The sequence below is a fragment of the Anastrepha ludens genome, chromosome 2 (assembly GCF_028408465.1).
Source record: "Anastrepha ludens isolate Willacy chromosome 2, idAnaLude1.1, whole genome shotgun sequence".
Classification (NCBI taxonomy): domain Eukaryota; kingdom Metazoa; phylum Arthropoda; class Insecta; order Diptera; family Tephritidae; genus Anastrepha; species Anastrepha ludens.
In genome coordinates, this window is record NC_071498.1 from 151,723,883 (window position 1) to 151,746,954 (window position 23,072).

General features: G+C 38.5%; 2 protein-coding genes across 2 annotated transcripts; both read left to right on the forward strand.

Moving 5' to 3' along the window:
- Nucleotides 1-3,596: 3,596 nt before the first annotated feature.
- On the forward strand, nt 3,597-4,775 carry LOC128855605 (phospholipase A1-like). Its single transcript, XM_054090638.1, has 2 exons — nt 3,597-3,655; nt 3,724-4,775. The coding sequence occupies exons 1-2, from the start codon at nt 3,616-3,618 to the stop codon at nt 4,722-4,724; spliced, it is 1,041 nt and encodes a 346-aa protein (XP_053946613.1). The 5' UTR covers nt 3,597-3,615; the 3' UTR covers nt 4,725-4,775.
- A 12,537-nt stretch (nt 4,776-17,312) lies between these two features.
- LOC128859975 (pancreatic triacylglycerol lipase-like) lies at nt 17,313-18,446 on the forward strand. Its single transcript, XM_054097163.1, has 2 exons — nt 17,313-17,352; nt 17,452-18,446. The coding sequence occupies exons 1-2, from the start codon at nt 17,313-17,315 to the stop codon at nt 18,444-18,446; spliced, it is 1,035 nt and encodes a 344-aa protein (XP_053953138.1).
- Nucleotides 18,447-23,072: the final 4,626 nt, after the last annotated feature.

Sequence of the window (23,072 nt, forward strand, 5' to 3'; positions counted from 1 at the left end):
TTTAAAATGAACGTAAAGGCTATGAGATACGTTTTTGTAAGTTTGGGTTGATTGCCCTACGACTAATCCCGTTTTAAGGCAGTGGGAAATGCACAAAGAAAAGGTAAGGCTTTTCTAGTGAGCCGCTTGCGACAAGATAGACAGCCGCTTTGCCTGTTTTGGTCCACTTGTGGAATTTAATTTCCCACCTACCCTGCATGTCTGCGAAGCATTCCCTTATTCACCAACTGAGTTCGATATACATATTACGCTCACTCAAAATTGCTGAAGTCTAAACTGCTAGCACGTGAATGTATGCTCCGTCTCTCATCATCATCATCATCATTTCTCCGTATCCGTTGCGGAGCATTGGGCCAAAGTCAAATTTTTCCATTTTGTGTGGTTCCCGGATATATTCTTCACATGCTGGCAGGTCATTGATTGGTCCACAGCTTCGTATTCCTCTTCGATGCAGCGTTGCCAAGAGCTTCTAGGTCTACCTCTTCTGCGCTGTCCTTGGGGGTTATGGCCAAGCCATCTCCATTTACATTCTCTTTTTTCAGTTGCAATTCGTTTTTGATGGCATCGTAGATGCAATTCGGTGTTAGATATCCAGTTCTCTGGCCACCAGATAGGTAGAATGCGTCCCGAGCAGCGGTTCACGAACACTTGAAGCTTCTGTACAATTTCCGCAGACACACACCATATTTCGCAGGCGTAGAGCAGAACTGATTTAACTATTTAATGTTTAAAATACGGATTTTCAACTCCAATGTTAAATTAGTTCTGCAAACTCCGTCTATACTAGTCAATAATATTGCCGGTGCGGTCATACGGCTGCGAGTGTTCGAACGAAAAGTGCTCCGAAGGATGTAATTCGATAGTTTATTTATCGGAAACTTATCCTTAGTAGAGTGTCGTTACCTCTAAGAATTATTACATGACCATAAACCAAAATGATGCCTAGATGTCAATAGTGAATAATTCTTAGACGGTGCCTTCTTTAATGTCAACTTTGGCATTTGTTAAGTAGACAGATATACAATTTTACTTTAAATGTGTTAAAAGCATTCGAACGTACCCTATGATCAAAAAGTACCAGGAATGTTTAATTTAAACGAACCGCGTACGTTGGAACCGGTCCCCATTTTTATCTTATGTTGGTAGGACTGTAAGACTTACATCTGCCACTTTTTAGCGCCATCGGATCATTAGTTTCTGATAACGCGTCATCACACCGAGACAAAATTGTGCTGAGATATTTGACCAAATACCAAGTAAATACCAGCGTGCAAGCACCGTACTCATCTGGTATGGCCCCTTTCGACTTATTTTTTGTTTACCGAGGTGAAGTTATCCCAAGGAAGAGGGACGGCCTTCAGCCTTTCGTGGACCTATCAGGGGTGCATGGAGGAGTGGGTTAAACGGTGGCACATGACGGGTCATACTTTGAAGGAGATAAAATAAATTTGCCTGAGATTTAACTCTGTTTTGGTTTATTTAAATATTCCCGCTACTTTCTGGTCATAGGGTACTATGAAAATGGTCGATCTTTAAGAACAAGATATCGAAAAGTTCTTGGTTTTTTTGCGGGGAATCGATCACCAACAATTCAAGGTTCGATTTCAATTCAAATTCTTTTGGGGACCGAAAAAAGGACTTCGGTCTGCCATCATTATGTTCTTCCCATCCGAATAACCTTCAACATGGATATCTCGACGCTCTCAACACCTACCTGAGCATTCATGATACGACTGTTTGGCGGATTTTCCCTGTAGATGTGCCCATGGTGGACATTTAAATGATGTCACTTTTTACAATATAATTGGGAACATCCATATTTTGAATAGAAATAGTGACACCTGAAAGAATTTAAATTTTGACATGTTTTGTTTCAATATACCATCTAGGAGCGTCTTTTGAAAGGCCGGCGTCTTTACAGTACGTCAGCGAAGTCGGACTCCTTTTAAAAATCGGAGGTTTGTAACTTAGCTCTTGTCAAACAGTGAAACAAATAAACACTGCGTTACAAAAACGAACTTTTTTTCTGTCCTATGAACCAAATATACTTTTTAGAAAAGGGGGGAAAAAATAAAAATACACGTGTATCGGCGATTTTCATGTACACGTCAGAATTTCTTTTTTTTATGTATAAAATATAGAGCTCGTAGTCCGCCTGTGTGAAAAACTTTGGATCAATTTTTAACCCTTTTTCCGTGATCCAATCGGGCTGAATTTCTGCAGGCAGACTCGTGGAAATGTTTTTATTATGTAAAATTAAAAAAACAAAAAAAAATATTATCAATTCTCAGATTTCCTAGAATTTTCTTTTTCTAAAAAAAACAAATTTTTTTCTAAATTTTCGGCATAACTTGAAGGTACTCCAAATTTTTAAACAACTTATTAACCTTTAATTTCTTGTTTCATACAACACACTCTGTGCCGCTTGTCTGTTTGTTCCAGTTCCGGAAGTTCCGATCATCTGACAGTTGCGCTACTAGGAGACGTATACTTTGACAATTGATTTAAGTTCTGTTGCGCGAAAACGTCTTTCTGTATATTTCATCTTACGAAAAATGCAGTGCCCGACTCGAAATAACTTTTGTTACGTTTGTGGCTTATTCGCACCAAGTAAAAATTTTAAAACTATTACGAAAACAGTGGTTAATTCGTTTCAGAAAATATTCAAGACTGCTTATGTTCCTTACTTGTGGTATGCTCCGGAAGTCGTGTGCGACTATTGCTATAGAAATTTATGCAAGTTTACTGATGGAAGGTCAACAATAAAGTACTCTGTACCAACAATTTGGCTACCACGTACGGAGCACTGCAGTGAACTGTGCTACTTTTGCGTAACTTTTACTCAAACTAAAGGGTACCAATACTTTCGCCGTAACAAAATTCGCTACGCTAATGTAGAATCGGTTATTCCAGCGGTTCTGTACTTACCAGAAGAACGTATAGCGGCTTCAATGGAGATTTTTGATACCCACATCGGCATATCTCATGCAATTTTTTTTTTAATTTCGAACAGGTGGCAGCCCTGTAAAACATTGTCAGTGGCAACACCTAGGTGAAAAGTCTAGAAATGTGATACCTTATCTGTGTGCCCAATTTCATTCAAATCCGTTAAGCTAATCCTGAGATCGTGTGGCTATACAGATATGCATACAAGAATTGCTCGTTTAAAGTTGTAAAATACAAAAAAAAATTGTGACATTTACATGAAAATCGCCGATACACGTGTATTTTTATTTTTTATGCCCTTTCCAAAAAAGTATATTTGGTTCATAGGACAGAATGTGTGTAACGCGGTGTAAGTAACGGCATACCAACAATGGTTTGCAATGTTATGACGCTTCTCTATTTTATCAGCAATATTTTGCTAAAATACCCCTCGTTATAGCAATTTAAGTCAACCTGAAGTAGTATATCAAGAAATTAATAGTATAAAACGTTTTAATCACGAGAGATCCCATATCATTAACTTGCGCTTGTTTTGTCTGTTTTCTGCATTAACCACTCGAGATGCACTGAGACAGCACTTTTAACTTCCCCCACTAGTACTTGAGGGAAAAATATAAAAAGCGTTTCCACCGACTATTTCACCATTCTGATTTCGTCAGTCTTTGCAAAATGAAGGTGTTTTTACTTTTGGCAATTTTTGCGCTGGCAGGTAAATAACGCAAAAACCTCATAAATTATTTTTCAAATTCAACGACTTTGATTTATATTTCAATTCAGCATCGGCTGCCCCATTGGAGGATGACGACGTTGCTCGCGTCAGTGGCGAGAATGGTTGGTATGTGCCACAGCTTGATGGCTCATTTGTCTGGATGACCACAGAAGAGGGTGAAAATCTGCTTGCTGAATTGGAAAGCCAAGAAGATATGGAAGGCAGGCTCAGCACCTCGCCTGTCACCTACTATCTCTACACCAGGACAAATCAATATAGTGGGAAGAAAATTACCGCTGACTCCAAGTCAATTTCGAGTTCGAATTTCAATGGTGACCATCCCACTCGTTTTGTGATTCACGGCTGGACACAGAGTTATGAAGCCGTAATGAATAAAATAATTCGTGACGCTTGGCTTTCAAATGGCGAATACAACATCATTATTGTGGATTGGGGTCGTGCGCGTTCCGTTGAATATGCTTCCTCCGTTGTGGCTGTACCCGGTGTGGGAAAGAAAGTGGCTGGCATGATTGATTATTTGGTGAAAAATCATGGCATGTCATTGGACGAAACCGAAGTGATCGGTCATAGTTTGGGTGCACAAGTTGCTGGTTTTGTTGGCAAGAATGTGGGCACTGGTAAGATCCATGTCATTGTTGGTTTGGATCCTGCCCTCCCACTTTATAGCTACGATAAGCCAAACCAACGACTCAACAGCGACGATGCTAGCTATGTCGAATCCATACAGACAAATGGTGGTAAATTGGGATTTTTGAAACCCATTGGTAAGGGCGCTTTCTATCCGAATGGTGGTGAGAAGCAACCGGGTTGTGGTCTGGATTTGACTGGCTCCTGCAGTCACGGCCGCTCCTGTATCTACTACGCTGAAGCGATTCAAGATAATAATTTCCTCTCTATGCGTTGCGATGATTACGAAGATGCGGTGAAAAAGAGTTGTGGCGGTCAGTACAGTGGCATCAAAATGGGAGCAGTCTACAACTATGAACTCGTGGGCGGAGATTATTATGTGCCTGTACACAGCACGGCTCCATTTGGTTATGGTAGTTAAGAAAAAAGTTTTGATGAAATAAAGATGTGATAATTTTGTGAATATAAAGAATAGTTAAATTTTAGTCTATGCAAACTTAATAGTAGACCTAAAGAGTTTTGCAGTATTCGGGTTAACACGAATATAGCCGCTCCTCGCTGAAGAGCTAGCAACAAGCGACTTGTAGAACGTGGATGCAGAACCAAGTAGATTTGTCCATTTACTATCCATGATGTTAAAGGGGAAGGTTTTATTGTGCAGTGATCTGCGCGGACATTCCAACACCTTAAATTTAAGTGTTCAGAGTAGTCGATTGGATAACAATCAGGCGTGCAACCAAGATCCCTGGCTTTTTGTTTGACTGGTTGAGTAATACAATGGAAATAATCATAATTAGCGACCAGCGCCGCTTTTCTACCACATACATCACGTTTTTTTTTTTTGTTTTATTTTTGTTATTTGTTATTTGCGTCTGTTTCTATATCGTATCATTATATTACAGCTTATAAGTACCTCATACCTGCGTCCAATGTTCAATGATTGGGATCCGGCTAAGCATTTTGCACGCAAATGAAACAACATCCGATGTGACAGAGATCTGATTTAAATGATTGATACATTCGGTAGGTACGAGGGGTGCCTTTTATATGCCGGGATTAGAGAAAAAAAAACAAATTTTAATCATCGAAAATCACTTTATTGTTTTTCAAAATATTCTCCATGAAGATCTATACACTTTTGCATGCGTTTGAACCAATTGTCGAAGCACTTTTGCCTCTCTGAATGAGGTACCTCTAAAACATGCATTCTGAATGCCGCAAACGCTTCTTCAGGTGTCGAAAAACATTGACCTCTCAGTTTGTTTTTTACGTACGGGAATAAAAAGAAGTCATTCGGTGCCAAGTCAAGACTACACGGCGGATGACCCATTAATTCGATGATTTGGGTGCTCAAAAATGCAGTCGTTTGAGCCGATGTGTGAGAGCTCGCATTGTCCTGGTGAAGAGTGATCCGTCTTTGGCGATTGGTTTTCCTAATTTCTTGGAAGACAACTGGCAAATGGTTGTGTACCACTCAGAATTTACTATTGTGCGTTGTTCTAGTGGTACGGTTGCGACATGTCCAGTTTTTCCGAAAAAACAGGCGACCATTTGCTTGGAAGTGCTTCGTGCGCGAACAACTTTTGTTGGATTTGGCTCATCTTGAAACACCCATACAGTCGACTGCTGTTTACTTTCGGGCCCATACGCGTAAATCCATGATTCATCACCTGTCACGATGTCATAGACGTGTTTCGAGGCCCCGCGATCGTATTTTTTGAGCATTTGCTTCGACCAATCGACACGAGCCTTTTTTTGAGCGATTGACAAATTGTGTGGGATCCAACGCGAACAAATATTTTTCACAGTCAAATGTTTATGCAATATTGAATGTATGCTGGTCCCACTAATGCCTAAGATTGTCTCAATCTCACGATAGGTCACATGACGATCTTGCAATATCAGTTCGCGCACAGCATCAATGGTTTTCGGAACAACAACTGATTTTGGACGACCTTCACGAAATTCGTCTTGGAGTGAACTACGACCACGATTGAATTCACCATACCATCGATAAACACTGGTCCTTGATGGAGCTTCATCGCCAAAAAATTAATTAAGGTCATCCATACAATGTTGCTGAGTTAATCCACGTCGAAAGTTGTAAAAACTAATCGCAAGAAAAAGTTCACGATTTAATTCCATTTTTGGACCGAGATGAATCTTTTAAGTTACTGTAAACAACACAAATAGCGCTGGTATTTCAAAACGTTCTGAGTACGTAAAAGCCAAAAAATGTCAAACTTTGCGATACAGCTGTCAGTTGCCAGATTGCAACACCAGGGTTGCCAAGTCCCGACATATAAAAGGCACCATTCGTACATTGAGCGACAGTGCAGGCATACAACGTTCATTCATTTCAGTCTTGTAAGTCTGATTATTTCGTCAATCGTAATTTTATTTAAAAATAAAGTGAATAATTTTTAACCCCAGTTAAAATGAGTAGAAAACGAAAAAGCTATTCCATCGAGTACAAAAACGGAATCGTAGATGACTCGAGGGGTGTAAATCTGGTAGTATTCTGTAAAGAGAAGATGCTGGATCTCCGTATGATGCATAAATGGTGTGCAGACTACGATTACTTGTGCCAACTGGTGGACCAAGGAAATGAGAAAAAACGCAGAGTTTCGTTAGGTAAGCAGCCGTTATTTTCTGAGTTAGAATATTGCATCTGGGAATAGATGGCAGGCAGGAAAGCAATGGCTTTGGTTGAGCGCAGAGCTGATATTTCAAAAAAATTTACCTTGAAACAGCAATTGAATTTGATAGAAGACAGAAGGATTTAAAACATCGTCCCATTGGTTGAACAACTTCCTTTAACGATATGAAATGTTTCTAACAGAGATCAGCAACATTGCTTAAGCTGGAAGACAATGAAGTTGTTAGGCGTGCACTTGCGTTTAAGCTTTTTGTTGATGGCATCGAATTTTCGAAATATCAACTCTCCAAAATGATTGCTATGGTTGAGAGTGCGGTACTCCTGGGCCATAGAGCTCAAACGACAAGGCTTCTTCAACTCAATTTAAGTTCCTTCTACCGGTTACGATAGTGCACGTGCTACCTGTATTTTAGCGATTCGTCTGGATGGCAGGAAAGTATCGCCGTTTTTAATCACTAAAGGTAAAAAATTCCAGACTCAACGTGTTTCAGGAATTTATGTCATTGAAAGTGAAAAGGCCGGGTGCACCCAAGCAGTTATAAAAAAGTAGGTTGATTTTATGCTGCCACCATTGTTGAGGGATCAGAATAGATTTGCTTTTTTGCTATAAAAAAAAACGAATCAATATTTTTCCAAACTTTTTTTTTTTATTTTGAAGATTGAACATTGTCATTTATGAATAAAAAATAATATGGTTCAAATGACTGCCACGACTGGATTTACAGTAGGCCATTCAATCAACCCAATTAAAAAAAAAAAATGGCCCGATGATGCCGCCAAACCAAAACCCGCACCAAACAGTGACTCGTTGTGAATGCATTTGCTTCTCTACAGTAACTCTTGGATTTTCTGAGCCCCAAATCCGACAATTTTGCTTATTGACGTATCCACCGATGTGAAAATGAGCTTCATCAGAAAATACAATGCCCATTCAGCGAACCGAAAACGCATTGGATAGTCATTAGGCTTCAGTTCTTGCATCAATTGAACTTTGTAAGCCTTCATACCGAGGTCTTTATGCAAAATTCTCCTTAAAGAAGTGCGTAAAATGTTCAATTCTTGAGAACGATGACGAGTTGAGGTTGTTGGATGTTCACGCACATTTTCGGCTACAGCAGCAATGTTTTCAGGTGTACGCACTGTAGAAGCACGGTCACGTGTTGTTTTATCCATTAACGATCCACTTTCAAGAACACAATTAACAAATTGATCCACAAACTGTCTTGTTGGCAAATCTTTTTTTTGGAATTTTTTTTTTTTTCAAATTTCTCACAGTTTGAGTAGAAGACTCACCACTTTGGAAATAGGTTTTCAATAATTCCCAATTTTGTTCGAGCGTATAGCGTCCTATTTCGTAAATCTCAAATCTTTAAGTAAATTATGAACACATTTGACATGTCATTTGTTTTACCATTCTCAAAAAAATAGGTGGTTCAAAAAGCAAACGCTATATGGCCCACCCTGTAGTTTGGGATTCAGCGAGTACTCACCGCGCTAAAGACGTGAAAACCTTGCTGAGCGGCAGATTGATCAAATAATGATTCCGGCAGGAATGACTGGTTACCTCTAGACACTTAACATTGCCATAAACAAACCATGCAAGGGTCATTTGCGGATGGATATCAATGAATATATTGAACACAGAATGGTGAGAAATCATCGAGGTAATTTTGTAAAACTAGGTTTATAAGAAGTTGTGAATTCGGTAAAAAATTCATGGGACAAAATAACTGATAGTTATGTTTCCACTGCATTACGAACAGGCTACTTAGGCAAAAAGTATTCATTTAACGATAGCTGATATCGCAAGGCATGAGAGATTCGGACCAATGAAACGAAATGGATTTTGAGGAAAATCAGAATATAATTCCGAATTTTACTTATAACGATGTTCCAGAAGAAGATGCCATAACTGCAATTGAATAAATTTAAATTTTTGTATTCTGTGTGAAATAAATATTAAATAAAAATATACAAATATACTTCTATTTTTGCCCTCCCCCGAAAATAAGCCCTAGCGCGGATTTAGGGCCAAAGGAAGAAAGTAAGACCGTGTTTTATTTTCGAAAAAAGACGCTACAGGGTTTGATTGAAAAGTAATGAGCCTTCCCGCGCGGAGCGTCTGCCAAGCGATCAACCGAATCGGCTGGTGGGGGAAAATGATCGTTGGACCTTCCCCTTCCACTAGAAACCGGTCCCAGTTCGCTGGCAACAGCGGTGCAGTCAACATCGCTCCGCGCGTGAAAGCTGTTTTAAAAGTGTGTTAGGATCATAGCTCGCAAATGACTGTTGACACTTTTTCGTTGTCTGCAAATAAGTGCCTTTCACTCACACAATAAAAAAGACTCAGACAGAAACTGTTTTTGTCGCGTCTGGCTTAGCCCGCTCGAACTATGAGCGAGACTGTTATTTCTGTTTTCTTTTCGCTCAAATCAAACACTGATCGTTTGCTTGAGTTAAATGAAGCAAATTGTCTTTTGCGTATGTATGGGTAAACACACGCGGTTGTTGCGTTCTTTTTGTTTGCATTATACGTATTAATTGCGTTTGTGAATTCAATGTATGCGGAGCATTATATTTTTTGCGAAATGGGAAGAGACGAAAATAAAAAAGTTCATCATTTTTTTAGATTTATTGTCGAAAAAAATAAAGAAAATGGTCCAGCGGTTGAAGCTCCTGCATCTGAAGATATAAACTTATCATTGTCTTCAACTTTTTCGACTGCATCCTCGGCTGAAGAGAAGACGCTCTTGTCGGCATATTTGGATGATGTCCAGACAGTGACAGAAATCAAAGAAGATAATGTCTCTGCAAAATTTATAAAAATTTATGCTGACATTGAAAGTTTCGACGCAATATATGGTCGTTTACCATTAAACGCCAATATTTTGGAGTTTTTTAATGATCTCAGACTTAAGTTGCCATATTTGAGTGCACTCGCGCAGGTTGTTCTAGCAACACCGGCAACTCAGGTATCTGTAGAGCGAGCATTTTCTGCCCTTCATTTTATTTTAAGTGAAAGACGAAGCGCTATATCTGCAGAAAATCTTAACGCGTTATTAGTTGTAAAAAAACAAAAAAAAAAATATTATTAAAAACAAAATAAAAATAAATATTGCTCTTTACAAAACAAAATATTTTTTCACATTTTTATTTAATATCCGATTGCATTGTTTTTTTATTATTTTCATTCTTATATACATTTATATGTATGTATGTATGTATTTACATGCACACGAAGGAAAAGATCATTTCTGTTGAGTTTTTTAGTCAAACTGTCTTTTGCTGAGAGTCTTTGTGTGAGCGAAAATCGTATTACTCTTTACGCGACACTCATTTGAGAGCATCACACGAATGAGTCAACGCAAAGCGCTGGACCAAAACCGACAGAGCGAGATCGTATCTGCACAATCTTTTCGGTTATGTTGGCTCAAAATCACCAAGGTGCAGAATTGGCTTTGCTAGCAATTTAATGTCTTAATTCTTGACTTATTTGAGAAAAAAAAATTAATAAATTACTTCAACTAACCTGCTTTGTGTGTACATCAAACAATATAACTAATTAATAAAGCAAATTTTAAATAAAATCAATATACATGCATGGATAATCATTTCGGGAACGCGTCCTAATGTACAATCTTCAGCAACAAGTCCAAAATTTAATATAAAAATTTGAGGTAAGTTACCCATTTCATTACTTAATACATCGTATTTTTTATACAAAATTTAGTTTTAGAAAGGATACTAAAAGATTATTTATTTTTAACTATGAAAATGTCCAATATAGTTTGTCCAATACCGCACAAGTCATTTCAGTGAACGTATCAATAAGAGATCAAAAATAATTTTAAGTGAATGCAGCCATTCGGTGTCTAACGTCAGTCGAGGAAGAAAACAATAACAAAGCGGGCTGTCAGAGTATTTATCGTCAAATAAAATAAATCTAATTGGTAAGTACCTTTCAATTCATTATTCGTAGAGCGTACATCAATAGGCCGTCAATTCGGGAACGTAATTATTACATTTAATTATTGATGAAATTCTTTTTTACGACACGAAATAAGAAAGTAAACTCACACTTTTCCTATTGGCAAACCCAGATCGCATTTAAGATGGCCGCCGTTTAATCAAAGCGCGCGCTTATTTGAAATCGTCATTTCGTGAACGGTCATTTCGGGAACGTTCCCGGACATGATGACACGTTCCCGAAATGACTGTTGCGTTCTCGGAATGATGATTATTATTTCCAAGAAAAAAATAAAACAAAATCTCAAAAAAAGCTTAAAAAGGATAGTGCAGCGCAAGTAACCAAAGATAAAAAGTGAATGCTAGAAGAAGAAAGTTTTTGGATAAGATGACTGAAGAGCAGAAAGAAATTAAACGGGAGAGAGAATATTATAGAAAAAAAGGCGAGGCTGGTCATGGTAAAGGCCCAATGGATGGGGTAGGAGGATACCGAAAAAGAACAGCTGACAGACATGTCTTGATGGGTAATGATGTTGGAACAGCCTCAGAATTCGCCGATTTGTTCAAAAATGCTGCTATCGAAGTAAAAGTAATCCCAGAAGATAACGTGATTGAGTAGAAAAACCGCGTTCCAAAGCCTCTGGATGCTATTCCAGGTATAATGGACATCACAAAAGTGTACTGGCAAAAAGGACTAGACGTTTTAATACAATTATATCGATACGAACATTTTCATAAAGAGCTAAAACTATCGAGGCTTTCTAGCCTTTGTAATATGAGTGCAGTTGAACCTGAGAAAGTTTTTATGCCTGCAATTGAATCTCCTGTTGACGAAGAGCCCATGATCACAGATAACGATTTGAGATTTAAAAATAGAGTAAATATTAATAAATCTGAATACTGGTCATTTTCCTCGGACAATGAAGATTTAGAGACAATATCTCGTCGTCAGCAGATTAAAGTTAAACAGATTTCGTATCCCCTGGGAAATTCTTGGTTGTTAAAGTTCCTACTGAGAAGCCAAATATTTGCTTCAGATATGTTGCTACCTACCAGACATGTGTCGATGACGATGATGAAGAAATCTTAGTACCCTTTTTGAGATCTGTGCGTAACAATATTAGAAAATTTAAGCTGAAATCTAAGGATATATCGTATATTGATTTTGAGCAAATAAAATTTCAACACCGACGCTAAAAAAAGAAAAAAGTCAAGAATATTGTTATTTTGATAATGATATTGATGTTTTTGAAAAATAATAAGTTTTGTAAAAAAATAAATAAATAAATAACTTAGTTCTTTAAACGGTTGTTTATAATTTAAATATTTCCTTATTTCTACCTAATTATATCAATATAATCATTTCGAGAACATTTTTGTCATTCCGGGAACGGTTGATCATTTTCGGGAACATTACAATATTTCAATAAAATACGCATAAATGGAGGTATTAAATATTTATTAATATATATATATATTTATTAGATTACAGATCTTTTGTTCTGTACATATTACGTTAATTCGATTATAAGAGTTTTAAATATTTTGAAATTTCTTAAATTTTATGCGGAATAATAGCATCTTCTTTAATTTTTTGACGTATTTTCCTTGTAGAAAATTTTGAATGTATTGATTTCATTATTGCTTATTCAATATATGTAGATACATAATATACCCATGTTTTTAAACAAAGCTCAAATTCTGCGCTTTGTTTGGTTTTTGCGGATTTTATGAAACTTAGGAAAACGTTCCCGAAATGATGGTTTTCTACAAGATATTTACTACTAAGCAATATTACTAAAAAAAATAAAGAATTCTGTGCGCTGCCCTGTAAAGGTTTAAAAATATTCAAATTAAGCAACAGTCTAAACTAATAGTCATCCTTATAGCTTGCAATTTTTTTTGTCATAAAACCGATTTTGAAATTCGCAACCTTGGTGATTTTGAGCCTGTTACGAAGCAGAGCATATAAGAAAAAACGATCAACTGTAATTTGCGAGCTATGAGCGGGTTTGTGAATTTTTGAACATTGACCGTCGTGCTAGTCTACGTGAGATCAGTGAAAAGTTAAATTTAACTTATTACAATGTGCGGGAAATCGTGACCGGAAAACTTGAATTGCGCAAAGTGTGTGCCAAATTGGTTCCAAAGATTTTGACTGATGAACAAAAGCAATTTCGTGTGGAAAAGAGTCGTGAAATATCGGAAAGTGACGAACAGGATAATACTTCAGATAATTGTATCACCTGTCCCCTCCGGACTTCTTCTTGTTCCCGCACCTGAAAAGAAAGCTGAAGGGGAGACGTTTCGACTCCATCGAGGCGATCCAAAAAACTGTGACAGCCGAATTGAAAGCGATTCCGGCGGAGGAGTTTAAAAAATGTTTCCTGCAGTGGAAGAACCGCTACCAGCGGTGTATTCACGCTCAAGGGTCCTATTTTGAAGAATATTAGTTGTATAAGCCAAAAGGTTTAATAAAACTGCTTAAAAAAAATAAGGCTCATTACTTCTCAATCAAACCCTATACATCAAAATCGATAAAACAGACGTGTTAAGTAATCGCCTGCGGATTTGCCTACAACTTCTGGTGTTCATCATATGCGTATTAGCGCCGTTACTGCTTATGCTGTCTTTCTGCTCTCGTCAATTATTACGTCCAGGTACTTAATGCATGCCTTCGTTTCTATGCCATGATCGCCCACCATTATATAGACCGCACTAATTCCCACTACTTCAGTTGTACAGTCCGCAATAGCCAGCCATTCATTTACCATGTCGACAGACTGGTCACATATTGTTTCAGTTTAGAGGAGTAATCTAGCCACGACCACAACAGCAATACCGTCAGGAAATGCTATAATTTGTAACCCTAGAGGTAGATTGAGGCGCAAAACTCCATTTTACATAATGTTCCGTAACAAGGGGCCTAGGACTGAGCCTTGTGGAACTTCACCAAATATTTTATGCTCCTTCACACCTGCATCGGTTTTACAGCGCAGGGTTCTGTCAGAAAAGTAACTGGCGGCTATCCTGAATATATACACTGGAACCCGGAAAACATCAAGCGCGATCAGAATTTTTCTCGAATTGCAGTATTGTAGGCATCCTTAACGTCCAGTGTCGCAATTAGGCAGTACTCCTTGCTACTGTGTAACCATCGAGTTTCTTCGATTGCTCTCTGAGCAATGGTTTTTCCCGCAGATACGGCAACTGTGGTTGAACGAACTTTGCGGAGTCCGAATTGTGGGGACGATAAACTGTCTGCATCATCAATAATAGCCTCCAGACGATTTGCTATCAACCGATCAAGAATTTTTCCTACGGTGTCGAGCATGCAGAGGTGACGGTAGCTTTTACGATATTTCGCAGGCCTGGATCCCTTTGAAATTATTAACAGTTTATGCAACTTCCACTGGGTTGCCATTTGCATTTCTTTTAGACATGTTTTGTAGTGATTTAAAAAAATATCGACACGACTTTTAATTGCCACTTTTTGGGACTCCATCTGGTCCTGGATTTTTATTATTTTTCAGCTGTTTTGTGATCATCAGTAGTTTTTCTCTGTTGTTAGCTGCAAATTTTGATCGCCTTCACAAAATCTTACCCATTCGTGGTCTCGAATAGTATCTTGCACGGGGCACAATATTTGTACTTAGTTATTGGAAGTAGCTAAGTTACTTTAAAATTATTCACAACTTCCTCGTCGCATAGCTAGAGGAAACACCGTCGCTTATAGCTTTTTATTGCCCTTTTCGGGATCTTCCTTTTTTGCTTATATTGGAGCTGGTTTTCTTGGAAACTGCCCATACCCTTAATCCTTCGTAAGCTCACCTTGCTCTATTATTATGCAATGTCTGATCTCCACCAGTGTACAGGTACGCTGTTGTGCTCGTTGGGCCTCGTTTTAGAGGTGGCTGCATCGCTTTCTTTTGTTAGTTGCCACATGGCTTGCGTAGTTTGCTCAGCTACCATATATCCCCAGCGAGTATTACACCTGCCAACATAATTTCAATAACCTCACGTGTCGTAGTTATTTCAGAACCTTTCTTCGCCGTGCTTCCCTATTTCTTAAATTATTGCGAGGTGATTTCTCCGGGTAAAATGCTGGCTGACGCACCATTTCGTGTAGCGAACCAGACTGGACGTCTCGAAGGTAAGTTCGAATGTCGATCCCGTTCCCGCTTTTTGATACGACGGCTGAATTCCAGAGATCATCAAGGCTACATCTAGCATGGCAGGGGCCAGGGGCTTGTCCGTGGACATCCTCAGTTAACAGTCCAGGCTCCGTTCAAATCACCAGCTACCAAGAATAGCACTTTACACGTGTAAGAGAATGTTGGGAAAAAATGGGGTCTCCAACCAAAATTATCCAACTGGTCCTACACAGCCATTGTAAGGCCAATACTAACATATGCGGCACTAGTTTGGTGGCCTGCAACAGAAAGGAAATACAACAAAACTAAGCTGAACAAGATACAAAGGACAGCGTGTATCTTAACTGCAGGAGCGCTTAGCACCAGTCCTACTGAAGCGCTCAATATACTAACACATCTATTGCCATTAGATTTACACATTAAAACTATAGCTACTTGCAGCGCGGTGAGACTCAGAGACATAGGAAGCTGGACAACAAGGTCGTACGATCACAGTAAGATCCTCCTAAAGGGACCCTCGCTGCTCAAAAACGGATCAGACTACACAGTCCCCGACCTCAACTTCAAGAAAGGCTTTACGGTACGTTTTCCACCGAGAGCCGAATGGAGCAAAGGGAAGGTGATTGGAAGATACAATATCGAAATCTATACCGATGGTTCTAAGATGAACTGTGGTGTGGGAGCTGGCTTCCATTAGGAGCCACTGAACCTATCTCAATCAATTCGTCTTCCTGATTATGCCACCGTGTTCCAGGCAGAACTTTTAGCGATCAGAGAAGCATGCAAATCCCTAGAACTCTACAAGGAAGTTGGTGCAAGAGTAGCTATCTTCTCAGACAGTCAAGTAGCTAGTAAGGCCTTAGACTCCAACTACATTTCATCCAAACTGGTCCTACAGTGGAGAGAGGAGCTGAAACTGCTCAGCCATTGGCTTAAAATTACCCTGATATGGGTTCCCGGTCATAGGAACATACGGGGCAATGAGATAGCGGATGAGCTAGCAAGAAAGGGATCGACACTAGACATAGCAGAGGCGGTGGCAGTCTCCACCCCGCTGAACACACTAAAAGCATCCATTGCTTCACACTATCATGTTTTAGCCGAAAGAAGATGGAAGCAAATACCTACATGTATTACAACAAAAAACACATGGCCGTCATACAAAATCCAAAGGACGAATGACCTGCTAGGATGTTCTCGGCCAACATTTCACGTATCACTGCAACCCTTACAGGACATTGGAAAGTAGGTGATCATGCAGCTAGACTCAACCTACTCTTCAATCCTATCTGCAGAAGCTGTGAAGCGGAAGGGGCGAAGGAAAGTCTGTTCCACTATTTATGTGAATGTCCGGGACTAGCCAGGGCACGACTCCGATCTTTCGGTAGGCCTTTCCTACAGCAAATTAAGGAAATCTCAGACATCGAGATAAAGGATTTGCTGCTATACTTGGACCTCACTAAATGGATCTGACTTGGAAACAAAAAAAAAAAAACAAAAAAAAACAATAACAACATCATGTTCACACGAGATAGTGGTAGTAAAACGGTGCTGGTCACTAATTAGGAGCATTTCAGCTGAGAAATGTTCAACCACCTCAACAACAACAACAACCAAGAACTGTCACTTCAGTAGCAGTCCCCGGATATGCATGGGAATGTTTATGCTGCTACAACAACGACAACAACAGGTCTGTACTCCTTTGCATCTTAAACGTTTATATGTACAAAGATCGCTGTTAGCTTAAAGAAGATGAAAACTTTAAAAAAATACTGTGGTTTTTGGTAACTACGCATATGACAAAAACTTTCGTCTCACATTTTCTACGACGTACGCGATGGCGCACAACAGAGGGATTGCCAACGGTAAGCGAAATCCACCGGAGGCGATTCGTTGGTCTGACCTTTCCTTTGCAATATAGAATAAGGCTGTTAAACTGTCTGTTCGGCCTTGTGTCGTTGGTTCACGTATGCCGGCGTGTTTACAATTCATGAGCGAAATTAAACATAGCGTCTGGCAAAGGAGATGTTATCGAACTGTGACAGCTTTTACAAACAAACAAACAACAAAAAAAGCAGCAAGCAATATTGCCTACGTACTTTCTTTATTAATTTTATTATTTTCTGCACTGGGGCCGCACTTTCAATTTCCCCCCTAATACATGTGGGAAAAATATAAAAAGCGCTCCCTCCGGCTGTTTCACCATTTTGATTTCGACAGCCTTTGTAAAATGAAGGTGTTTCTGGTTTTGACAACTTTTGCGCTGGCAGGTAAATAACGATTCCGGCACTTGGATTTTCTCCGGCAATAAATTCAGAAATGATTTTTGAAATTCAACTAATTATTTTTTATTAATTGTTTCGATTCAGCTGCGGTTAATCCATTGGAGGACGATGGTCGCATCAGTGGTAAGAATGGTTGGTATATACCACAGCCTGATGGGTCACTTCTTTGGATGGCCATTGACGTGGTTACAAATCTTCTTGCTGAATTGGCAAACCAAGCAATAATCTTAGGACTGCCCAACGACTCGCCTGTCTATTTCTACCTCTACACCAGGAAAAATCAATATAGCGCACAACAAATTACCGCTGATTACGATTCAATTTCGAATTCGAATTTCAATGCTGAACATCCCACCTGTTTTGTGATTCATGGCTGGACACAGAGCTATGAATCCGAAATGAACGGACTAATTCGTGATGCCTGGCTTTCAATTAGTGAATGCAACATATTTGTTGTGGATTGGCCGCGTGCTCGTTCCGTTGAATATATTTCCTCCGTTGCGGCTGTACCCCCTACGGGAAAGGAAGTGGCTCGCATAATTGATTACTTGGTGAATAATCATGCCATGTCATTGGAAATAACCAGAGTGATCGGTCATAGTTTGGGTGCACATGTTGCTGGTTATTGTGGCAAAAATGTTTGCTCAGGCATGCTTCAGGAAATTTGTGGCTTGGATCCTGCGCTCCCATGCTTTAGCTTCGATAAGCCAAACGAACGACTCAACGAAAACGATGCCTACTATGTGAAATCCATCCAGACATGTGGTGGTAGATTGGGATTTGAGAAACCAATTGGCAAGGACGCCCGCTATCCGAATGGCGGTAAGGAGCAACCAGGTTGTGAACTTGATCTGACTGGACGTTGCAGTCACGCACGCTCCTGCGACTACTACGCTGAAGCAGTTCAAGGCAATAATTTCCGCTCTATACGTTGCAATGACTACGAAGATGCTGTGAACAAGAATTGTAGCGGTCCATACAGTGACGACAAAATGGGTGCTGTCAACAACTATGAATTTGCCAACGGAGTTTTTTATGTACTTGTACAAAGCTCGCCTCCATATGGTGATTGTAGTTAAGGAAAAAGTTTTTTTTAAATAAAAATGTTATAATTTTGTAAATATAAATAATCTAAATAATATTTCAAATTTACTCTATGCAAAGTTAAGAGTCAGCCTGGGCTTTGTAGCATTCGGGTTAATACGAAAATAGCCGCTTCTCGCTCAAGAGCAAGGATCAAGCGACTTGTGATACCTAGAGGAGGGTCCAAGTAGATTTTTTCGTGGATACTTTGAAGTTGAATGTACAGGTTTGGTAGAGCAGGGATCTACAAGGAGATTCCCAAACCTTAAATTTAGGTATATACATATGAATAATTATCAAATTTGTTTTCGAGCAGGGAGGGTCCCTGTAGGAGGACCTTGCTGTGAGCGTACGATCATGTTGTCCAGATGCCTTTGTCTCTGAGTCTCAACGCGCTTTTATGTGTTAGTCTAATGGTAATAGATGTGTAAGTGCGTTAAACGCTTCACAATCCGGGAGCCAGGGGTCATTTTGACGAAGGCAGACGCTATCCAATGGATAACGAAACCAACCGTCGGCTGGCCCAGTAGCGGTGGGTACGTGCGTGGGATGCTGCGAAACGTATCGAAAAAAAAATTTTAACAACTCATTTAATACTGGCTGAAAATTTTTTTTAATTTATTGTTGACATTTAGTAGAATAAAAAAAATAGTCAGCTGCGCCGTAGAGGGGGGAAAATACGTTTGCTGAACAGGCGAACTTGTAAAATAAATTAAAAAGTAAAACTACTTTATGCCGATAGACATTTTTTTACATAATTTTGGACACATATGAAAATACCTATAATAATGATGTTCAGCTGCGTTTATAGCGGTGGGAAGACCGCCAGCCGAAGCAAGAATATATCATTGCGTTCATACATCTCGGCGGCGCGTGGAATTTTCAATGCTACGACTGACGTCTTTTCTCCCAACGGACAATTAGCTGAGAATTATTTTTCCATTTTCATTTATTAATACTATAATATTTGAAATTTTCAATCGGCATAAAGTAGTTTTACTTTTTAATTTATTTTACAAGTTCGCCTGTTCAGCAAACGTATTTTCCCCCCTATACGGCGCAGCTGACTATTTTTTTTTTTATTCTACTAAATGTCAACAATATATGCAAAAAATGTTAGCCGTTATAAAATGAGTTGGTAGAAATTTTTTTTCGACACGTTTCGTACCCTCCCACAATCACACCCACCGCGGGTGCGCCAGCTGACGTTCACTTTCGTTATTCATGAAAGCTAAATAACAAGTATAGTCAAGTATTGACGGTATAAAAACGCAGTCCAAAATCGACCCCTGGCTCCTGGACTATCAGTAGGACTAGTGCTAAGCGCTCCTGTGACTAGGACCCTTCGCTTACTACACTCAGAAAAATAACAACAGTAACATGAACAGCCCTGCACTGTTAATATCAAAAATTCTTTGAATAACTGAAATCTGTTCATATAAACAGATTTATGGATTGAATTCATGAAAAAGCCATTTGCTTTAACCAAAATACCCGCTTAAATTATCCATTAATTCAAGAGACCTGTTCTGTTAAATATTACCAGAAATTGCAGTTGATATAAGCGACACTCTGTTAACTTCAACTGTAATATTTCCGTTTTTTTTATCTGTTTCATGTGTATGTTAGTTCAACAGATGCCTACTGTTGATTATTAACAGCAATTAAAGTGGTTTTGCTGGTACTGTTAAATAAAATTGTCCATATGTTAGTTGCCCCCGTCTGTTAGTTTAAAAGATCCAAGCTAATCATTTTTAACAGAAAAGGAAGTTGGCATGCCGACATACACTGCTGGTCTTAGGTTAGACGCACCATCGTTTTTTTTGAAGTGAAAACTTCTTTAGAATCGTTGGGAGTGATTTGAGAAAAAGTGAAACGAAAAAAGCGACACTCTTGGCTACGAATATTACATATACACGTAGCGACGAACTAAATAACTTTTAGGCCAGCGCCGACAGCATGGCGCGATAGCCGAGCGGCTAGCAATGTGAGCTTCCGATCCAAAATCCTTGGTTCGAATCACAAGAAAAAAAAATTTTTTATACAGTTATTTTATTTTATTTTATGATATGTTTATGAGGAGCTTGTTTTCATGGCAGAAATACACTCGGTGTTTTGCCATTGCCTGCTGAGGGGTGAGCGCTATTAGAAAAATAGTTTTCCTTAATTTTGGTGTTTTCACCGAGATTCGAACTGACGTTCTCTCTGTGAATTCTGAATAGTAGTCACGCACCAACCCATTCGGCTACGGCGTTTGTTTAATTTTACTGATGCAAAAATGAGGAAAAATATATGAATAAAGTTTGCTTACTGTTTACACATTTTCCAAAGGTGACGGAGAACCAAAAAAAAAAAGTCGATTTTCAAACAAATACGAGTGCATATGTGTAATTGTGTTAGAGTTTCGGTCACGCCCCAGCAAAACCTGTGTGCATATGTGTTTGTAACATTCAAAAAAATGTAATTGTGTTAGAGTTTCGGTCACGCAGGTTTTGCTGGGGACGCTCATAATAGCAACCGCGTGTGTATTTTTATATTCGTAAATATTTTCATTTTTAAATATTTACCGCAATTATGCCGAAAAATAATGCAGAAAAGTGTCGTGAATATCGACAGAAAAAAAAATCAATAAATAGCATCACGGAATTCATTCACGAAAATTTAATAAAGTATACACCAGAAGTATCGCGGATACTTAGAAAAGATTACAATAAAGTACCAATGATTTTAAGTGGCGATTTTAACGTAAATTTTGCATTGGACACAGCGGTTCCTTTAATTGACTTTCTCAATACAACATTCAATTTAAAAATGTGTAACAATCGCACTGAATCGACAACACGATCAAAAACAACCATTGACGCGGTATTTCAAAGATATGTTGACAACATCGAAACCAAAGCATTTGTATCATATTTTAGCTATCATAAGCCACTCGTATCATTTGTTGAAATTGAAATCATTGAGGATGAATAATAATACAATGAAGAAAATAAAATATGAACTTTATAGCAATATTATAATGAACCTATAATTATCTTGCTCCTAATGCTGCTTTCGTCTTATTCTCTCTCAGTTTGTTTTACGGAAGGTTTCACTTCTATCGCGTCTAACCGTTAGACTGGTGTTTTTTTTAAACAAAATCAATTGTTTATTATCATGCTTGTTCTAATTGTCCAAAATGCTTTTCTTATCAAAGTGCGAATCTTGTTCGAAAAAAAAATGCTGACAGCTGGTTGATTTGCGAAAAAATAACTGTACATTCGGAGATTATAGAAATTTCTATGGCAATCACACGTGTTTTGAATTGAATTGAATTAGACGCAGCTTAAATTTTTTCGTATTGCGTGGACAAGTGTAAAGTTTCGTATTGAAAAAATATCAAAAATAAACAAATAAAGTGTTTTCGAGCTACATTTGAAGAAAAAAATGGGAAAAGCTGCTGTTATGAGCTTATTGGAACGTCAAAAAGTAGACTTTCTTCACTCGCAAGGACTGCCCAATCGGAACATTGCCAAACAAATAAATCGCAGCTCCAGAACTGTTGACAGATATTTGAAGGATCCAGAGGCATATGCAAATAACTTCAAAAGGAAAAAAGGCACTATCAAAACAAGCAGTACGCCAAATTGTTAGAATTGCTTCGAATTCGACTAAATCTGCTGCTAAGATCAAGGAATTGGCTGGAGTAAATGCAAGCCTATCAACTGTTCAGCGTACGATGAGAAATGCAGAACACCTGAAGCGTCTAAAAATCAAGAAAAAACCCCCTTTGAATGCAATACGCAAAGAAACCCTGCTTCAATTCGCGAAAGAATACATGACGTGGACTGTCCAATCTGACACTCGACTAAATGATCGGCGTTCAGTTGTATTTACTGATGAAAAACGTTTTAATTTAGATGGCCCTGATGGATTTCAATATTATTACCACGATTTGCGGAAAGATGAGCTATATTTAAGTCGCCACCATAGCCGAAAAGGGGGAATAATGGTGTGGGGTGCTATCACGTTTTATGGAACAATTGACTTGATTTTTATCGATCAAAAGATGAACGGCGATCACTTCAAAACATTGTTGGAGTCCATATTTCCAAAATTAAATGATCTCTTTGGACCAATTCCTTGGATTTTTCAACAAGACAATGCTCCTATTCATAACTCTCGAGTAGTAAAATCTTTTATTTCGAGTCAAAACGTTAATATCATGACCTGGCCACCATATTCTCCAGATCTTAACGTAATTGAAAATGTTTGGGGCTGGCTAACACGGAAGGTATACGAAGGAGGAAAGCAATACGAAGATAAGGAAACATTAACTGCAGATATTAAACGTGCTTGGAGCGAGATTTCCTTGAACTACATAGATTCCTTGTATCATTCTATGAAGGACCGGATTTCAAATAAATCAAATAGTAATTTAAGTTAAAATCCAAATACTTTTCTTATAAAAATTAAAAAGCCAAAGTGCGTCTATTCTAATGACCAAGAAAAATTCGCCTTATTTTGAGTAGCTTTAAGAAAATGTTTGAAAAACACAATTTTCTTAAATATGTATAATCATTTGAATATTATATTTAAAGTATCATTAGATAAGAAATGTTTTTGCATATCAACTTCTT